The following is a 20473-nucleotide window of genomic DNA, read 5'->3' as shown; positions in this document are numbered from 1 at the left end:
AATCATTTTATAATTGATCATCTTTGGGAAAGGAGGGGGGGGGGGGGGGTGATATTCACTGATTTGCTATAAAATCCAGTTTAAATCCTTGGAAAATTTCCAATTTGCCCTTCATACTTTGATGGCAGTAAATAACAAGAGGCCCAATCAATGGCCACATCACTCACCTGAACAACAGTTCTTGTATCACTCTATAAAGAAATATGTTTCAAAATGAAACTTTTTAAAAGTATCAAAAAATTCCTTATATTACAAAATTTGACATTATATTAAACGACGTACAAGAGTCCCATGGGCCACATCGCTCTCCTGAACAACAATTCCTTGTATCATAACACATATATCTGTGTTAAACTTTGAACCCTTCTTGGGACCCTAGTATTGGTCCGATGGTGTGGGGAACGACTGCACAATTTTAACAATTTAGAATCTAAATTATTTTAGGATGATTGCGTAGTAATCTCACAAATTTTAGCATTGTAGTTCTTGAGAAGATGATTTTTAAAGATTTTTCCTTATATATTCCTATGTTAAACTTTGAACCCCCGTTTTGGGGCCTAAGTATTGTTCTGAGGGTAACGGTTCTAAAAATTCGAAATCTTCACTATAAATACAAGCTTTGGTGTAAATATTGGCATTTCTGGAGCAGTTGTTCTTAAGAAGATTTTTCAAGACACACCCCCTATTTTTACTGTTTCGTAATCACTAGTATCTCCCTTCTAAAAAGGGTTACACCCTTCATTTTAATGTTGAAATCAGATTCTCATTCCCATAACAATCATTTTACCAAGTTTGGTTAAATTTGGCCCAATGGTTCTAAAGAGGATGTAAAAACTGTGAAAAGTTTACAGATATTTGAATTTCGAAATTTGAACACCTATTGGGGTACCAGTATTGATCTGGTAGTCACAGTTATCTACACTATTTAGGATGCTTGTACAGTAATCTCTCTAATTGTAGCATTGTAGTCATTGAAAAGAATACACATATTTTCAGACTTTTTCCTTATATATTTCTATTAAACTTGGAACCCCTTTTGGGGCTCCAGTATGGGTCTGCAGGTCACAATTTTAACAATTTAGAATCTTCACTATATATACATGCTGTTGTGTAAATATGAGCAATTCTGGTAAAGTGGTTTTTGAGATTTTTAAGACACCCATCCTATTTTCACTGCTCCATAATCATCTTCCTTTTAAAAAGAATTACACCTTTTATTTTAACAATTTAGAATCCCTTTTCTATAAGGATGCATTGTACCTAGTTTGGTCCAGTGGTTCTTGAGAAAAAGTCAAAAATGTTAAAAAGTTTACAGACAAATGATGGACTGACAGACAGGCAGACAGATTGAGGGACAACATGCAATCAGGAACACTCACATGAACTTTTGGTTCAGGTGAGCTAAAAAGGCTCATCATCTCCCCTTTCATTTGAGGCCGTTGGACATGGGTGTGTGGCGTTAATTTGAAAGTAGCGAGAAATAAAACACGAAACAAGAAAATGTAACAATAGCTTTCATTCAAAACTCTATAAAACATAATTCTACAATCAATCTTTGAGAATTAAAGTTCCTCATACACAGAAAATAAAAAAAATTCCTCTTGCAAATTTTGTAATTGCCATGAGTGGAGAAGGGAGTTCATAGCACTATCCACTTGGCATGACATGTTTTCAGATTCAGATGCTGATGTTACGAGGTTGGTCAACAGTTTCATGATTACACATAGTGTAATTCATTTCTACTTGCTCATGAATTCAATTCCCTTTTTGATGTTGCTTTGTAGTTCGGGCATGGCATTTTCTATTAATTGTGCTTCATATTCAATTGTTTTAGGAATTCCTAGATTCTTCTCCACACCATTTTTCTAGAAAAAAAAGGAAAAACAAAACATTTAAACATTATCACAACAATAATTTTACCACAAGAATGCAAAACAAGAATCCTATCCAAACATGGTAGATAAGTTCAATTTGATGAAGAGGATTTAAATTCAAATTGTTTTACAATAGATTTACTAAAAGTTACTGCTGTAATGCTTTTTGGAGGGAAAATTGATATGGATGGTGAAATATGACATAACAAAAATTGTTTACAGTTTATGTCACTGAATATTTTCATACATGTACCTTTGTCACACCATATCTAATTCCCATGCAAAAGAGCAATACTGCAGTTATCGCGATATTTTTATTACTTATATGAGGTGGTCACATTAATTGTAACTATTTTGAGTACAGTGTATTGCTTATCAAATACTAACTCCAAGCAGTAGTGGCGTAGCAAAATAGGCAGCAGGAGTTTCTGTTGATCTAACATATGCACATTCCACTTTGTTGTCAGCACCATTCAAGGCATCAAGCATTTTGTAAGCAAACCTGGCTGCTGCAAATGCCATTGATAGGGTTGCTGATCCCTGAAACAAGTTTATAGCTGATAATACACGTATGTAGAGATTAAAAAGGAAAACAACCGTAAGTTAAACAAACAAGGTATCACAGTTCCACAGAATTTTGGAGGTTTAAGTAAAAGAATTTACAAAGTCATATACCAATAATAGATTCAAATGGAATATTAAGATTCTTTGTGATGATAAAAAAGAGTATTCATGAACATGTGGAAATCTTTGCCAAAAATTCATGAACCAATGCATGAAAATGATGATTTGCTGTACTTACAGCTCCAGCCTTAGCCTCTACAACCTCGGTTCCAGCATTCTGTATTCTTTCTGTTAACTTTTTTCTTTCTTCCTGTAACAAAACCATAAAATTAAATGCTGAATAACTAGTTTGGGAAAGGTGAAAAAGTCAATTTTGGTATTTCAACTTTAGAAATTACTTCCCTTTTCAATTTCACAATTAAATTGATCAATGCAGCTGTATTTGACCTTACATAGTGATGTGGTGTCTAAGAACAAAAATAATGCTTTGAGGCTAAATATCAGGGTTCACTTTAACCTGTACCAGCTTACCTGTGGGAATGACACTGCTGGTGTGGCCTGGGAGAGCAGAGGAATAATTGTGACCCCACTGTGACCTCCAATAACGGGGACATTTATTTTGTCCACATCTAGTCCCTATTAAATAAATTGAAAACAAACCTTTTACATCTTACTCTGATACAACTTTCTTTCATTTTTATGGTGAGTTGATGTATTTAATTTAAGAGAGATTTGGCTGTTCAAACTGTATGTTTAACTAAATGACATGAGACAGTTTTGGAAAACCAATGTACGGCACAATGATCTCACCTTCAATTCAGATACAAACGTGTTGGCTCTAACAATATCTAGTGATGTAACTCCAAAAATGTTGATTTTGTTTTCATTAAAAGCATTTTTTCTTTTGTAAACTTCCTCTGCGATTGGTACAGTTGAGTTCACCTATAAATAAATACCGGTAATATGTTTAATGTGCTTTCATCATCTATGAATTCTTTTCATTTTAGCAATATTTTGTGCTTAATCTCAAACTTGACTGCAATAATTTTGTTTCATAAGAAAATACATAGAAATTTCATGTAACCCAAAATAATGCTACCCTCTCTTCTGGTCTTGGATGATTTTTTACTATATATTTTTCACAAAACAATAATTTCTCTCAATCTGTTGCAATTATTTTGAAATTAAACAATACATTGACAAACTTCTGGATGTAGAATCATATTACATCTGTCATCAAACAAAAATGACCACCCACCATTAAATAATACAGATAAATGGGCTATCAAATGTCTTTCATGTACCAATGGTGTTGTCAATTAAAAGTGTAAGAATTACTTCGTATAACCTTAAAAATAATTGAATTATACATTTTTCCTTTAATAACAGACACAAAGTTGTCCTATCTTTATTTTAAGTGTTGACAATTTCTACATACTGGATTTGTGATAATTCCCATAATGGCATCAGGACACACTTCAGCACACACTTCACACAGGTCTCTTACAATTCCAGCATTGGTGTTAAATAGATCATCTCTGGTCATTCCTTATAAAGAAAAAATAATAATAACATCTTATGTACATAATTTTATTTCAAAATCCACAAGTCCTACCGAATTGTAAAATACATGAATGTCATGCATATGACTTATGGGAGTAAAGGAAAACTGTCTTAGTGTTTCAAATGAAAGATCTCATTTCTAATTTCATTTCTTCAGAAATGCAATTTAAGCAGAAATTAGCCATATTCTCAATTCTTTCTCATACAACTCTGGCAAATCATCAGTTAAAGGAGATCAGAATGAAAATATGAATCTATGTGGAGATTAATCCACATAAATTCATAACTTCATAATTTTAGTTACATGGTTTGTAGTTGACCTAATATGGTTTATACATGGTCAGAAAATTCAATGTGGAATTTACTTACCACCTATAACCATATTAGGTCAACTACAAACCAAGAAACTACCTCATCTTACCGACAGCGTTTGTGTTAATACTATAAAATTTACAAAATAATAAAAATGAAGCATTTAATGACAATGTTACAAGTTTCTGACTCAAAGAATGAAGTCATAATGCTCAAGGAGATGTATATTTCACATTGACAGTGTATGGAATATACATGGTCTCCACATTACTACTGACATCCAACGATTTTCTTACAATTTTAGGTAAAAATATTTAAATGCAAAGCTTTACAATAGTAATAGTATTTTATTCAAATAAATAACTTTATACCTGGTTTTCTTGGCACTCCAGCAGGGATGAGAACTAGATCAGCACCTTTCACAGCATCTGCAAGTTGGTCACTGCCTAAGTGACCAGTCACCTTTGCTTTGGTAGATATGTGACTCAGATCTGCAGCCACACCTGGGGTGTGCATAACATCATAAAGGGAGAGATGTGTTACCCTGTGTGAGTTCTTCAGAAGCAGTGACAAAGGCTGACCAATACCACCTGAGGCTCCAAGGACTGCTACTTTTGCATTACTCTGCACAAAAAATTATTTTTTTTAAAATAAAATGATACAAGAAAAGAGCTGCTTGCACCAAAATCATCTGCAAGGTCAAATGTGATACAATATAAAATCAATGACTAAAATTAGAAGATTGAAAATTTTGAAATTTATTTCTCCGCCTAAAGATATTAATAATCTGCATTTTCCTGAAAGTCTATAAATTTAAGGAGCTTCATGTATGGATAAAAAAATAATATAATTCAATTTTTGAAAATTAAAAAGTCTCCAGGTACACATGTACTGATCAAGTAGCAATAAAAATTCTTCCACATATCGCCCTTGGAATACATTATCTATTGCTATTTCATCCTTTGAGATTCCTTCTTTCCAGAAGCTTCCGTAATTTTACGTTTAATTGTGGATGATAATTTAAGTTTCGGGACTCATCCTGATTACGTAAGCTGATATACGGAGGCAGATTAAGTAAAATATTTAACATAATCATAAAAACAACAAAAATCATGAAAGAAAGCGCAAGAGACAAGAAATTCATAATTCATTATTACACACAAAAAGATATTGCAAAATCAAGATTTCTTTGGACCTCTTTCAGTCTTTGGAATAAAGTACCGGTTGAACGATATACGGAGCGTGACGTAGATGCACGGTAAAGAATTGTTAAAAGCTTTACAATCAATGTAATGGAGGTGCAAACCTGTGATGAGGAAGAAAAGTTTCTGGCTGAAGAGCAAACAGCCAAAGAAGGTCTGGCGATTCTGGAAAACATGTTTCAGATGCTGGTCTGTGGTGTCCTCTACTAGAAGGCCAAATGACAGGAAGTGCACGTTGTGGAAGAACGCAGGAGCGGAAACACAAATCTATTACTCCGCGCTTGGCAACCATATACTTATTTTAGGCTTTAATTTTGTTAAAAAAACAAAACTTGTATATATATTTCGTGATACTTCCTAATCTAAAACCAATACAATGTATTTAAACATTATTCTACACAAATGCAAAAATGCCAATAAGATAATCAATAGGATTACTTACCTAAAGCGCAATGAACTGTTTATATTCGGTTTGTGAACAGCCCCATGCATGTTCAGATGACAGGTGCAATATAGGATTGTAAACAACTTACACGAAAACATGGAGGAGGGCTTAGAACTGTTGGAACCTACGGAGTTGTACAATATGCTTCAGCAGGCAACGATATTTTCAAACTTGACTGATCCTAATTACCTACTTTTAATGGGTAAATAGCTTGAATTTAATTATAGTTTATTTATAATGGACTACTGCATGGTATTTACCATTATGTTGAAACGGGATGGGACAGACAATAACAGACCAGATTGGAATTCGAACTCGAGGCCCCTTAATGTCTAGTCAAGTGCTCTGCCAACTGAGCTATCTGACATTGGCGATGAAACCATTCTGGCTGTCTTAAATGATAGATCTTTACCCTCAAAGAACATCTTAGGTTTATTTTTCCAGGGGTTGGTCTCAGCACCAATGGATGGAATGATAGACATTAATGAATGGGATGTGAGATATACTGACAGATCAGATTAATTCAAACCCTGAGGTTCCCAGAATCTCTTTTAAATTTATATATAATCATGCAGGTGCTCCATCAACTGAGCTATTTGGCTGTGTCACTAGTGATCAACCTGGTCTGATCGTCACAGTCTATCATTGAGCACTTTTTAAAATATAAATAAAACGATACAACTTAGTGAACCCTACCATCTAAAATAAAATTTTATTTAATTTTAACATGCAACTTTCTCTTAAAATGGGTACAGTTTAATTTTCATTAAAGAAACATGTCTCTAAAATTTCAGATGCAAGAAATAAGAATGAATACAATGAGAGTCATGTTGTTACTGCTAAAAAGGTTCCAAAGGTAAATTTTGATTTAGTAATATATGAAAAACATGGTACTATTCATAAAAGTACATGTATCAGAAAATAGTTATTGAATTATTGTTTAATCTGGAAATTACTTACCCGGTAATTAATGTATATATATTGCTGTGAAATATAAAAAGAAATTATCCAAATTTTTTATTTGCATTAGTTTTTCTGTAAATTTACATAAATTGGTTCACCTTCAGAGCATCAGATTGTTTTAGCAGTTTAAATCTGATAACATATATATATTCAGAGAAAATTCCTTTAATTTTCACATGCAGAATGAAGAGGGCTATTTTGTGGTACCCTATGATGCAGAATTAGAATGCAAACAGAACATTGTGGTATATGACAGCAATACATCAACACTTAGAGAACCAGAAGGTAGGCATTTTATGCACACTCTTTTATTTTTTAGATTAAAGATTTTAATTTCTTTTAAGAATACCAGTGTTGTATGTTTATAATATTCAATTGAAAATTCATGGTCTTATTATACGTGTCAATTAGTTATTATGTTAATCAATGTTTATATCTGAGTTTGTTTGTGGGGCATAGAAAAAAAAAATTAACAAAAATATTTGAAGCAGCTTTAAATTCAGATAAATATGTTTATTACAGCTCCTGCTTTAGACTGTGGAAGAATGCTATGGGATATGGGTAGTAGAAACAAAGTAAAAATTCTCAAAGGTATGAACATTTTGAATTTTATTCATCATTTAATTCTGCACAGAGCTGGCACATATTTTCAGTCAGCTGATAAATTACATGTAAAAAAAAATACATGTATACCATTTTCTGTAAGCTATGATCCCATCTTTGCTCTCCAAGGATTTTCATTTCACTCCCGGACTCTGCTCCCCACAATCCTAATGTGCATACATTTTCTATTTGCACCCACATTCAAATGTAGAGCAGTTAAACAACCAGAGTTGGGGGGAGAGTGGACCAAAAACTTTTTGGTAGCAAAGCTAGATGCTATGACCCCTAATGGAGTCATTTATGTGAAATATGACTTATTAAATCAGATATCTGCTTAGTGTATATGCTTAGAATATTAATATGTCAGGAGAGGATCAATAAATTTTCCCAGGGGGCCCAAAGGATGCTGGTAATTTTGTTTGCAAGGGGATTTGAAACAAAAGCATATATCTGGTAACTTTTCAGTGCAATAATATTAAAATACTGTAGAAGCACATATATATTTGTGGGGTTAAAATTTTGTTGTTTTTAAACCGAATGAAGTTTAGTTGGAATTTAATTTTGTCATATTATAATCACTTAAATGTACACCAACGCATATAAACTCTGTATTTATGAATACTTGGGTTAAAAATTGCCATGGATTTAATTTTGTTGATTAAAATAATAAAATTAAATCCTCAATAAATATTTCTTCTTCTACATTTGATAATGAATTTGAGTTTTCTGGGGGGTGGTGGTGTATATGTTCCTGATTCCTCTGGATCTGCCCATGCTTCTTATGAATGGCATTTTACCCCTACAAACATTTTGACTTGGGTGTATCTTTTTCTTAAAAATATTAAATATAATTAAAGATATTAAATGCTTAAATATCTCAGAATTTTACTCAGTCCAATTGAGTCAGTGATAGTAAGTCAAGTTCCTGTTAATTACAAAGTTATGAATTTTTTTTTAACTTCATCATAAAAAAAACCCTGTATAATTGTAAATTTCAAATGTTCAATGCCCATAACTATGGGTTTGTGATGAAACACAACTTGTTTAATAAAATGAACAATGTCAAAAACATATTCAGTGAATTGTAGGCCTGGTACATAACCTTCTATATTGTACTCAATGTTTCTATCCAGATTTTCTTTCCATTTTTTAGGTGGATATGAAGAATTCTCTGCACTTTATCCATTTTTAAGAACACAAAAAATCATATTCATGCCAAAGGTAAGTTAACTGATGAGCTTATATGATATGCTTATATGTTTACTGGTAATATCTTTAAAAATTACATCAATCAAAAAATCTAATAATAGTTGGGCTATATATATTAAAAAATACGGTTTTGAAATCAAAGCCTACAAGATCAAGTGGTAATTACATTGCTGACTGTATTACATGTACCGAAAACTTAATTTTATTGACTTCATGTAGCAATTTATTTTGTGAAAGTATACTTAGGTAGATCAGAATATTATCTAATTAGTGAGTTGCACATGTTGCTGCTTCATCCATAACTTTGTCAGTTCATTTTTATTTTTGTCAGAAAATTTAACTCCTTTTAAACCCACGAACAAAATTTCATGAACCTTGATATCTATTTAATAAGGACATAATGTGTTGATGTGCATATTGAATATGTACATCATTGACATCAAACTGTTGGGAGTTGGGAGTTGGGAGGGGGGATTATTGGGAAGACAAATACGTTTGTTGGAGAATATACTCTCCTGCATGGGAGACTTTTAGTAGGATGCAGGAAATTATAGATTTTTAAAACATTTTGCAGGAGTCTTACACAAGATGCAGGAGGGTTAAATGTATGATATTTTAGGTTTCACAGGAAATTCTGAGACATGTTCAGCAGAGCGCCCGGGTGCTCTCGAGCACTTGCCACAATTTGTGTTATGGGTACAAGAACCCACTTTGCTAAACATGCCTTGAATTCCTTGAATTGTTCCTTTTGGCTTTTATCATATTTTACATTTTCTTGTATTTTATCATGATTTAGATCATTCACTATAATTGATACAATATGATAACGCCTCATGTATGTCAGTTGGCTTTGTAATTGTGATTACCTATGTTTTATGATTGAGGACTCGTCTCTTTAAAATTATATATCTTTGGTTACAGGAAATGGATGACAACCTGAAGCCCTACCCTACAGAAATCATGCCTGGGTTTTTATACCTTGGGAACTGGAGACAAGGAAATGCTGCATACATCCAGAAGGATTTGAAAGTAAAAGGACATGTCAACTGTTGTGTAGAGTCAGAAACCTTGTAAGTCTTTTAATCAAAAAAAGTATATTGCACCCATCTTAATACATGTAATAATAAATGATATGGAGAAAATATTCAAAGGAAATTTGAAACTGTCAATAACTGTAAATTAAATTTTTCATGTCACATATACCTTACCACTAAGTTTAAATAAAGTACTGATAATTTGCTGCTGTCAAATTCATTGAAGGTTACTAGTATGTGAATTGCATCATATTTCAAATCTCTTTTGTTCTTTTCAAGTTTTTCAGACCCTGGTCCACATTTACTCCACATTCAGGTGGAAGATGACAATGAGGCAGACCTCTATAGCAAATTCCAAACTGCTTGTACATTTATTGGTAATTACATGCACTACTATGATTCATAATTTCAATATCTGATTCGTGTTTTTACACCATTATTCATAAGTGATAATCAATTACAAAATACCAGTATACAAGCCCCCACATGTATTTATCAACATGTAGGTATGTTTATTTTTAGACACACATAAAGATAACAACCATGTGGTGCTTGTGTTTTCCAATCTTGGAATCAGTCGGAGTGCCACTATTGTCCTGGCCTATCTCATCCACAAGTTCAAGTGGAGTCTACAGGTGTGTGACTTTATATGTATATATCAGCCATATTCAATGTCACCAAAGGGGATTTTAAGTAATTTATTCACGAATAAATTATGGTGGTCATATACATGTAAATAGAGCTCATATTTCAATATCATATACCGGTAGACAAACACTTGGTGTGCAAATGAAAAAATACTGGGTTGATAACCTCTTTCTTGTTGATATTACTGCACAGGTGCTTAAAGCATGTTATATTTCTTACATTATTTTTTGCTTTGTATGGACCTTAGAGTATAACTACACACTTTAATCAGAACAAACTGGAATATGAGAGGTCAAATTAGTATAAGGAGATTGCTCTCTGAGAATATTACCTAATTAATTGCTATACCTATTTCCTTCCAGTCTTCAGCATTTTGTTTCAGTTGTATCTCTAACTGGTACTTTTTTTTAGGAAGCATATAATCACCTACTGAAATGCTGCTGCACAATAAGACCTAACCGAGGCTTCATCCAACAGCTGTCAAAATGGGAAGAGGCCACCTTAGGGGCAAAGAAGACAGATATTGAAGATCCCAACTTTTAAAGCCAGAAAACATTCAACTGTTTTGTACTTTAAAAAGTGAATCATTTATCATGTTATTATGATGTTCAAGAAAGATGCTAAATTCATGATCACTTTTGATCTTTTCATTTTGAAAGTGAAACTATTTTGACATAATAAACCACTGTTTTTGGTATTAAAAGCCTGATCTATGATAGATTCATTTTTTTAAGGATTTGTTTATGGTTTTAAAAAAGAATTTGGTTACTATATAAAAACATGTATTACAGAATATGTGTATCTGGATTGTCAATGCATGGATTTAATCAAATTACTGATAGAAATTTGATAAATTGTATGTACAATTTAAACAACCTTTTTGTTATCTTTACATATATTAAGAATAAGAGCTAATATCTAAAGGGATATAATATAAATGATTTTCACTGGTTCATAAAGATGGCATTTAAATCATTGATAAAATCATATTTTCATTCTGTCTGATCAAATTGTTCAATATGTTTCCAAATACCCTTTCATGTTAAAAATCAATGAAAAATGAAGTATATTCTACAAAACTCAATGAATATACTGGTATCCAAGAAAAATAGTTCAATAATTTAATAAAACATCAACATGCTGCTATTTTACAAAATGTCTAATACAATATTGATAAACAATTACTTTTGCTAAAGTATGAAAAAGTCACTTGCTTATTTACACAGAATAACAGAAAAAAAATTTAATCATGTGTAAGATTCATACTTGTCATGCCAATATTCATCATCTGGCAAATGTTCTAAGTCTGAGAACTGTTTCAAATGAAACTTTGTCACTTGATAATTCACCATAAATCTGATGGCAAAATATCCACATATCACCTCAAAGAACACAAACACTGCCATCACAATGTGAACTGCTCTCTCCAGTGGAAGCAAAATGGCATCCTCATTGAAAAGTAGTAGTATAATCAGGGGGAACTGTATCAGTATTGTTAGCAGCCATGAGCCAGCCAACTCTGGAACCTATTCAAAAATGTAAAAAAAATGTTTGACTACAGAAAATATAATCATCTTTGAAATGAAGATATTCAAGAATATAAATCCTTGGTATTCCAAAAAATAGAACCATCTCTTTACAAGGATCTAAAATAAAATTTACCAGGTACTTCTGAATGGTTAAATTTAACTTAAATTTATCTTGCATATAATAAAATTATTGAGTTACTTACTCTTTCTGTTAGATTTCCAAGAAACCCTAAATACAGTCTGACAATTTCGATGATAGTAAACACAATATAGATGGCAATTAAAATGATGGCATAGAGGGTGGATAGGGTGGAATACTGAAATAAATAATGCACAAGTTTTAATGTATACTCAAATTTTATTTTCCATATCTTAATACTGAAGAATGTGAATAAAATTATTTAAAATGTAATATATATGCATTTTAAACTGAAAACTAGGTATCTATAATTTATATCTGACCTTGACTTCAAACACCACAAGGGTAGCCACCAGCCAGAAGGGAGAGAAGAAGGCATTAAAATATAATGCCATCTGCAGAGGCAGATTTGAGACATATTCATTTCCTGAAAATGTAAAACCAATAGTTGAATGGATGTCATTGCATAATCAGGTAGTCCCAAAACAATGCTTGCGCACCATCTTATATCTTAGAAATGTTATAATTTGTACAACATCAAAAACTTAATATTGTATAAAATATAACACCATGTATATTTTCCTAAAAAAACCTGATAGATACTTATATCTGACAGTGCATAAAAAGATAAGATCTGATATAATAATCATTTAATTTGGAAAACTGAGAGAGAGAGAGAGAGAGAGAGAGAGAGAGAGAGAGAGAGAGAGGGGGGGGGGAATAATCATAAAAGGAGACACAACATAAGCATAGTTTTGAAGCCTTAAAGAGGCCAGTTAATCAACAAATAACCCATCCGATCTGCATACATGTCCAAGATTCAAATTACCTGGTAAGGTCAAGATCTAGTAAATGAAAGATGCTTAAAGGTTTTTAAAATTCAGGATAGAAATTCTTTAAATGATGCGTCATAACAATAGCTTTGCTTGATAGGGTGAATTGGGGCCTAAAGTTTTGGTAAACACAATGAAAAATCATATTTTTAACTGACTATTTTAATGTAATGTGAAGGAAATAAGTAATGAATTTCTAGAATGCCTACTGCTCAACAGATGGCATAAACAAGCTCTTGTTAAACGGAATAACAAAGAGTAACAGTTTAATTGATTGGTATTAAATAGTTTAGCATAATGTGAAGTCATCACACTTATTCATGCCTTATCACACACAAGGTGCCATACAGATACTCAAACAATAGATATGTATGTTTGGTTAAAACTGCTCAAAAGCAGCAATGTTTAAACTATTATTGCTCTGGGTTGCTTTAATAAAAATTACACAGTACAAATATAGTTCTTGCGACTCGCAACTTTTTGTCTGTTTTCAATTAAAAGCAAATTTTCATAAAGGTAGCTAAAAAAAGATAAACCTACTTCAGGTAGGTAAATAAATTAAGCTATATAGGTAAATCAAGCTTGTAGCTATAAATTAATTGTGCTCATGGTGTGTGTCTAAACTTGTTTTATCACACACACACAAACTTTGATACAATGATCTTTGTCACTTGGTTCACCCACCAGCTTTTAATATCTGGTGCTCCTGTGGATCTTGAGAAGACTTTGATGGAGGAAATAAAACATCAGTCACAGAATTGACGGTTCTTCGCAAAGTAGCTTCCATAGCAATAATCGCATTCAGCGCTAAAGTTTCCGGAAGCAAAACATTGCAAATAAAATTCGAACCAAAACATCGGGTCCTTGTGGTGAGGAGTTAAATCGTTACCAAATTTATTTGGTCAGCCGGAAATTAATATGAACTTTGTTGTACGCTATTTTTCTCGCACAAACAGCCGCGTAACATCGTTTTTTAAAGTTTGGAGGCGATCAATCCGATATTTTGATAAGCCAAATAAAATAGTGAAATAAATGAAAATAAAAATAATTAACGTACTTTGTAGATTTTATCAGTATTTTTATATATAAGTGAATAGGATATTTGACGAGTCGACTTTTTGATTATTTTGACTTTGAAGGGAGATGTTGGTTCACAGGTACAGGATCGACTCCCCACCCCCCCCCCCCACACACACTTCCATCCCCACCCCAGTATATAGACCCCCTGGACTTATTTTATTTATTTTTTTTTTTTATCAAATTATCATTTTAGGACATATTTCTAATCTAACTTATATATTTATTGCACAAAATTACCTAAAACAAGCATTTTTTTTTTTAAAAAATCAGACCCTTTAAATATATATAATACAAGCTTGTATTATATACACAGAGGTCTGATTTTTTAAAAAAATGTTTGTTTTGGGTAATTTTGGGCAATGAATGAATAAATAAGATAAGAAATATGTCACAAAAGGATAATTCAATTTTTAAAGAGTACAGTCTCGGGGTCTTTATACTGAAGGGGGGGGGGGGTGGTCCTGTCCTCAAGCACCCATGTGTTGGTTTGTTATAAGTAATAGATACAATGTATACTCGCCCCCCCCCCCCCCTGCTTTCGCTTGTCAAGATTTTTTGGATGAGTCTGCCCCAGTGGCGTAGCTACCTTTTAATTTACTGTATTCAAAAAAAGGTAGGGGGTCTGGGGGCGCCTCGAGGCCCCCAGCGGGTCCAGGGCAGAGCCCTGATGGGGGCACAGGGGGCGAAGCCCCCGGAAGCTCCTGGATTTTATGTTATTTGAATGACAAAACAGCCTTAAAAATATGACATTTTTAAAGTATTATGATTCCAATAAATATGAACAAAAGTTGCTGAATTCCGAGACAAACATTATTTACCTGGTACTCTTCGAATATTTTCTTTAAAATTTCAAGGCCCCCGATGCTCTTGGATTTTAGGTTTTAGCTTTTAGATTTACAGGCTTTTGATGATGAGATATTGTCTCAAAATGTTACAAATTTACATACTGTATGTGTAAGGGAAATGTTGAATTTAAAAGAATGTGTAATTATATATGAAACACTGATACCCCAGCGGAAACCAACTGCATATGACTAAAATTATAGGCGTTTTGAAACAGGTCTATTATTCAAACCGTAACATACTCACCTAAATGACAAATTTTTGATCAAGTTTATCACAATGTATTGTGACTTTGTCAAAATTTTAATCACCCGACCGCCGACTTTAAATTACATGTAAGTATAGATCTAGACTGACAGAATACAATTACGGACAAACACTCAAAACTTGATGTGTTTTCAGATTTTAGTATGAATATTTAAACTTGAAAGGAATTAAAAGTTGTTCATCTCATTTTAATAAGTTTATTGTAGATCATTCTTTAAGCCAATAACATGAAAGTCAAAGGTATAGCTCGTCCATATTAATTTATGATTCTAACGAACCTCCATTTTCGGTGTTTTAAAGAGGCAAACTCATCAATGAACTGATTGACATCGATTTCTACTTTTTATATTTAGATTTTTTACATAGTAAACTCAAAACCGGACGCATAAAAAGTATGAATTAATGTAAAGTATGGAATGACGGTATTTTCCGGAATCGTAGTAATTGCATGGTTTACGATCAGAACTGAATGCTAAATATGCAGATTATAATTCAGTGGAGTCTCAGTATGATTCGTTTACGTGCAAACAATAGGAAACTCAAATCATAAGACCTATGCTTTGCAAAATTTTGTATATTCATTTGCATTTTTGCGTAAAGGGCGCTACGCCACTGGTCTGCCCCCACCCCCACCCCTCACTTTCAAAATCGAAAATCGTGCATGGGTACCTTAAACATGTTAAATCACACTCAGTGAAAAAAAAATGGATTTTCCGGGTTCAAATGAAAGTGTAATGAATTTTTGCAGTACCGCATCAGAGTCACCAAGATGTTATTGATAAGCTCCCATTAGAGTCCCCGATTCAAACGTTAAACTAACTCAGATATTTTACTCAGCATCATGGCCGACGTGGATCCTTCCGACGCCGCATCAGTCTCAACTTTCGCCGTGACAGCTGCTGTAGGGGCGATTATCATCCTTATTGCACTAATGTGTAGTGTAGTTAGAGGAAATAAGGACAAATCAGAGAATGGTTGGTCTTTTATTTGTGTTCTCACTGATAGCCCAGTCTTCTTAGCCATTGCACCATCTTAAAGGAATACAATGCAACTATTAATGACAAGGCAATCTTTATTAGATATCAAACTCTAAACTATACCCCCCTTAGAAAGCACCCAGATAAATTTACATCCGTATATAAATTCTTTTTCATTGTTTATACTTACAGTAAACAGCTGTTGAATCTCGATTTTAAAGAATTGTGTCAAAATTATAGAGATAATTTCATGCAGTTTCCATTTCGAATTGGACTACTACTAGCGTAGTTCTCGCCAAAGTACCATTTCTGGCTAGTAAAATTATATATAAAAAGGCGTATCAATGCACTGGCAAATAATGGTACTCGACAAGTCACTGGTTGCACGCCAGAATAATTTATAACCATGTTTTTCTGAAATACAGGTTTAGTTAAAGTGATATATGCCTCAGTATCTGTCATTATTACAAATTAAATGAAAATATTTTTTCTTGCAAAGATTATACTGGGAAAGTTTTTTTTTTATGAGGCTAATTATTTTGATGTTGCAATTGTGATTTTTTTTTTAAATTACCACTATGAAATACATGTAATAAGACATATTTAATGTTATTGATCATTCTCATTCTGGTTGAGATCTTGCATTATTTTTATGCAAGTTCTTCAAGTAGGATCGAGGCATATTGCATAAATTTTATGTAAAGTATACAAAGTCATGAAATAAAATTTCAGGTGAAAAAGAATCAGCAGAAGAACCGTCAACAAAAAAGAATGAAAAAGCAGAGAAAGCTGGTAAAAAAGGGAAATCACAGAAGCCTGTCAAGAGGTCACACAGTGTTCACTTCACCCATCCATGGCTGGCCTGTAACTTGAAAGGACACAGCGGACATGTTTTATCCTTAGACTTCAGTCCCAATGGCAAATACCTCATCACAGCAAGTGATGGTAAGACGGGGAGAGATCTCTATTTAATTAATATTGTATCAAGAAAATGTAAATTAATGAAAAAATGTAAATTATTATAATTGTACAGGTACTTTGTGCCCATATACCGCAGGAGAAAACAAGGTTAATATATTTATCTCAGAAAAGTATTTTTGAAAAAAAAAAATTTACTGATGGGTATGAAAAATACATATTGTAGACAGAACAGTCCTAGTTTGGAGTACCAAAGAATTTTCTCAAAAGGAGCACAAGTAAGAAATATATAAAGTTTAACAATGTTGGAAAATACTACAGACATATATATTGTTATAACCGTACTGTAGACATAGATGTTGTTTTTGCACTTCATATTGAGTGGCATAATTTTATTCATTCATTAAACTTGCAGGTCAGTCAGAGGAAATGTAGAGTATGACCATGCATCCAGAGTGAAATTTAGTCCAGATTCCAAGTAAGTCATTGCTGGACTGTCATCCATATTGATTAACAATGAAATATTGTAGATAATTTCATGATGTAATTTAAGCTTTTGTATGAAGTCTAACCTTCAAAAACATAGTATAGAAAACTCTTTACAATATAGTCTACTGATTAAAATATAAATATAATTCAGTTAAGCAAATTAAAAAAATATGTACGTGAGATTACATTACATTACCGGAAAAATTCTATTGTTTCAGGGCATTTGTATGCAGTTTAGCAAATGAAAATACAGTAAGGATATTCCGCATTGGTAAAAAAGACACAGGAGGTATTGGAAATATCACAGCTGCTTTTGATTTCGACAAGGTTGGTAATCAACATTGCATTGCTGAGTGATTCAAAGCTTTAATACAGAACTTTTAATCTGTACATGTTTAAGTGACTTTATATATAAATGATATGTGTGATTTATTTCCTTAGAAACATTCAGCAGACATTATCTACATTGGCATTGCTAGCAATGGGAAGTTCATCATGACATGCAGCAGTGATACAACACTTATGATTTGGTCCATAAAAGGTATTTTAAATGAATTTACATGTGACAAACTATGAACTGGTGTTTTGTTTAAAAAAAATCTTTGGATCAACTTGACATTTGCAGTCTGTAAACTATAGAAAACGAACACTATTGAAAAAAAATCCTTTGCAAAACATTGCAAGTATATTGATTACCTGTAATACTGGTCATTAGTTTATTTATTAGAAACATTCATTGTGTTGAACAGGAGATGTTTTGGAGACCATAGACACAAGACAGATGAATAACTCATTCGGAGCTGTATCTCCCTGTGGAAGATTTGTAGCATCATCAGGTGGGTTGTATAGATAGAAAAGAAAAAATAATTTTATAACTCATTGTTAGCAAATTATCATTGATAACCAATCCCTGAGGAAGAACACAGAGAAACGTTACTAGTTTACATGTAATTCTCGCATTCATTATTACATGTATTTACACCAGACACAATAGTGTACTTGTTGATGAATATTAACCTGACATTTGTAGATGAATATTAACCTGACATATAATACTAATAAAATATATTTGGTTCGGTAATAGGTAAATAGCATATACCGGTACATAATCATGTATATATGTAAGTGAACATCTACATGTAAGTAAGTAAAAATAAGTAATCATGTAAATATGTGTACATATATAAGTCTTTGATTAATTCTACCAATGCTGTGTATTAAAGGGTTTACACCGGATGTGAAGGTGTGGGAGGTGGGATTTGACCGGGCAGGAAACTTCACAGGATGTAAGAGGGCCTTCGAGTTAAAAGGTCATTCAGCTGGGGTGTACAGTTTCAGTTTCAACAGTGATTCTAGTCGGTATGGCAGTCTGTCAGTTATCTGAATGTTGAAATTATATGTATTTTTAACATTTTGACAATGTCATTTTTAATTACCGGTATGTGATAGGATATTTTCGATCATTTATTTGAAATATTCAATTTTAGAATGGCATCTGTTTCAAAAGACAAAACTTGGAAGTTTTGGAACACAGACAGTTAGTATTTTCAAGTATTAACTTTTATGTCAGCAATTGGCAAACATTGTCAAAGAACTTCATGTTTCAAGACCAAATCACATGTTATGGACTCCATCCTTTATACAACTGTAATTTGCTCACAGTACCTCAAAATTTTAAATGTTTCATGCATATGGGTGCATTCAAACACAAAAACCCCTATCTTTTGAATATATCAATGTTTCATTGGATTTAAACCTTTTTTTCTGCAGTAAGATATGAAATGAATCAGGATCCATATCTGTTAAAAACTGGAAGCATAGACTACACCTCCCCCTGTTTGATCGCGCTGTCCCCTGATGGCAGGAGTGTGGCCATTGCCAGTGATAATTCTCTAAGTGTCCATAATGCAGTGACAGGAAAGGAGGAGGAAACATTCTCCAATGTGTTCTCAGGTATCATAATTGTCAAAGAGATCTAAGCGGTTTTCTATTTCTATTAATGTTTGAGTTTTAATTAAGACAGGTAATAAATTTTTCAAGTTAAGTGATACATCTTTGAAGAAGAATTTTTTGGGCCATTTTTAGGCCCCCAAACACAGGGGTCAGCATTTATAGCAGTGCAGTGTATAGATAAAGTTTTCCAATACCTTTACATGTATTTTTAAAACCATTATTCATTGTTTAAAATAGCAGAAACTCAATTCCTGCAAGGGTTCTGCCTAAGACCCCTTGTGTGTCAAGGGCAAAATGAAATGTAATTATGTGCATTTATTTATTATAGAGTGAAGAATTGCTAGCTATTGAATTTATTACAAGGGAAGTGTTTTGTTCCTTACAGGGGAGGTAACTGACTTGTCCTTCGACTTGACCAACAAGTACCTTGTGTGTAGCGGTGATAAACATGTTTCTGTATTCAATAACATCACAGGATATAGAGCTTCTATTGATGACCTTCAGGAAAAGCTCAAATCTGGCAATACTCAATCTCAAAAAGAGAGGATTCGACAGCAAATCACTGAAGCCCAGTCAGTTTTCTTTTTTGATTTTTATTTAAAATATGTAAATAAATGAACAATTGATAGAGATTGCAAAGACGATTTCAACTAAATTTTGATTTTGTTTAATAGGGAGGCACTGGAACAATTATTGGGACAGTCTAATGGACATGCAGGAGGCAAGAAAGACTAGAGAATTCTTTGTTTAATATGTGTACCATGTGTAAACATTACCATGTGTAAACATTCCGCTATGGATCATGACAAGACTTTATTGGCAGCAAATTCTAAAGTGCCACACAGTTAAATTATATTTATCAGTTCATTTGATATTTTAAATAAAGATCAATGTGATTATTTTGTTTTTTAAATGCATTCACTTTCAAAGAAAATGCATGCAAATTTGATAAAATGCCAGTAACCAGTACATGGCATATCAGGGCTATAACTTTCAAAAATTGTAATTTGCTGGAAAGTCAAACCTTT

At 32.8% G+C, this 20473-nt stretch overlaps 4 protein-coding genes across 4 annotated transcripts; 2 read left to right on the top strand and 2 right to left on the bottom strand.

Moving 5' to 3' along the window:
* Window positions 1–1501: 1501 nt before the first annotated feature.
* LOC128188925 (malate dehydrogenase, mitochondrial-like) lies at window positions 1502–5778 on the bottom strand. The gene is made up of 8 exons (XM_052860255.1): window positions 5620–5778; window positions 4685–4937; window positions 3877–3986; window positions 3249–3380; window positions 2970–3074; window positions 2677–2748; window positions 2262–2414; window positions 1502–1865 (listed from the first exon to the last, which is right to left on the bottom strand). The coding sequence occupies exons 1-8, from the start codon at window positions 5689–5691 to the stop codon at window positions 1740–1742; spliced, it is 1023 nt and encodes a 340-aa protein (XP_052716215.1). The 5' UTR covers window positions 5692–5778; the 3' UTR covers window positions 1502–1739.
* A 194-nt stretch (window positions 5779–5972) lies between these two features.
* On the top strand, window positions 5973–11292 carry LOC128188926 (serine/threonine/tyrosine-interacting-like protein 1). Its single transcript, XM_052860256.1, has 9 exons — window positions 5973–6162; window positions 6755–6816; window positions 7106–7208; window positions 7446–7514; window positions 8680–8747; window positions 9657–9805; window positions 10049–10146; window positions 10292–10404; window positions 10829–11292. Exons 1-9 carry the CDS (start codon window positions 6057–6059, stop codon window positions 10958–10960), a joined length of 900 nt encoding a protein of 299 aa, XP_052716216.1. The 5' UTR covers window positions 5973–6056; the 3' UTR covers window positions 10961–11292.
* Window positions 11293–11524: 232 nt separating this feature from the next.
* Window positions 11525–13757, bottom strand: LOC128188927 (transmembrane protein 17B-like). The gene is made up of 4 exons (XM_052860257.1): window positions 13603–13757; window positions 12409–12512; window positions 12150–12263; window positions 11525–11943 (listed from the first exon to the last, which is right to left on the bottom strand). Exons 1-4 carry the CDS (start codon window positions 13703–13705, stop codon window positions 11665–11667), a joined length of 600 nt encoding a protein of 199 aa, XP_052716217.1. The 5' UTR covers window positions 13706–13757; the 3' UTR covers window positions 11525–11664.
* A 2162-nt stretch (window positions 13758–15919) lies between these two features.
* LOC128187366 (transducin beta-like protein 2) lies at window positions 15920–20344 on the top strand. The gene is made up of 12 exons (XM_052857782.1): window positions 15920–16082; window positions 16818–17030; window positions 17230–17281; window positions 17419–17481; window positions 17711–17819; window positions 17934–18033; window positions 18242–18328; window positions 18716–18851; window positions 18980–19029; window positions 19263–19445; window positions 19831–20017; window positions 20120–20344. The coding sequence occupies exons 1-12, from the start codon at window positions 15950–15952 to the stop codon at window positions 20178–20180; spliced, it is 1374 nt and encodes a 457-aa protein (XP_052713742.1). The 5' UTR covers window positions 15920–15949; the 3' UTR covers window positions 20181–20344.
* The last annotated feature ends 129 nt before the right edge of the window (window positions 20345–20473 follow it).

Source organism: Crassostrea angulata, chromosome 6 (genome assembly GCF_025612915.1).
Source record: "Crassostrea angulata isolate pt1a10 chromosome 6, ASM2561291v2, whole genome shotgun sequence".
NCBI lineage: Eukaryota > Metazoa > Mollusca > Bivalvia > Ostreida > Ostreidae > Magallana > Magallana angulata.
Note: the sequence above shows the minus strand (reverse complement) of the source record. Positions and strands in the feature narration are given on the sequence as shown.

What these genes read in the sequence shown, in the direction of transcription:
- LOC128188925 (XM_052860255.1), bottom strand. Translation starts at nt 5,691, where the DNA reads ATGTTTTCCAGAATCGCCAGACCTTCTTTGGCTGTTTGCTCTTCAGCC. An exon ending in CGTTTGTATCTGAATTGAAG is followed by an intron (nt 3,075 to 3,248) that starts GTGAGATCATTG and finishes TTTATTTAATAG; the next exon opens with GGACTAGATGTGGACAAAAT. An exon ending in TAGAGGCTAAGGCTGGAGCT is followed by an intron (nt 2,415 to 2,676) that starts GTAAGTACAGCA and finishes AACTTGTTTCAG; the next exon opens with GGATCAGCAACCCTATCAAT.
- LOC128188926 (XM_052860256.1), top strand. Translation starts at nt 6,057, where the DNA reads ATGGAGGAGGGCTTAGAACTGTTGGAACCTACGGAGTTGTACAATATG. An exon ending in TAATTACCTACTTTTAATGG is followed by an intron (nt 6,163 to 6,754) that starts GTAAATAGCTTG and finishes CTAAAATTTCAG; the next exon opens with ATGCAAGAAATAAGAATGAA. An exon ending in TGTGTAGAGTCAGAAACCTT is followed by an intron (nt 9,806 to 10,048) that starts GTAAGTCTTTTA and finishes GTTCTTTTCAAG; the next exon opens with TTTTTCAGACCCTGGTCCAC.
- LOC128188927 (XM_052860257.1), bottom strand. Translation starts at nt 13,705, where the DNA reads ATGGAAGCTACTTTGCGAAGAACCGTCAATTCTGTGACTGATGTTTTA. An exon ending in GCACCAGATATTAAAAGCTG is followed by an intron (nt 12,513 to 13,602) that starts GTGGGTGAACCA and finishes TTACATTTTCAG; the next exon opens with GAAATGAATATGTCTCAAAT. An exon ending in TTGTGGTGTTTGAAGTCAAG is followed by an intron (nt 12,264 to 12,408) that starts GTCAGATATAAA and finishes TATTTATTTCAG; the next exon opens with TATTCCACCCTATCCACCCT.
- LOC128187366 (XM_052857782.1), top strand. Translation starts at nt 15,950, where the DNA reads ATGGCCGACGTGGATCCTTCCGACGCCGCATCAGTCTCAACTTTCGCC. An exon ending in TATGATTTGGTCCATAAAAG is followed by an intron (nt 18,034 to 18,241) that starts GTATTTTAAATG and finishes TGTGTTGAACAG; the next exon opens with GAGATGTTTTGGAGACCATA. An exon ending in GAAGTTTTGGAACACAGACA is followed by an intron (nt 19,030 to 19,262) that starts GTTAGTATTTTC and finishes TTTTTTCTGCAG; the next exon opens with TAAGATATGAAATGAATCAG.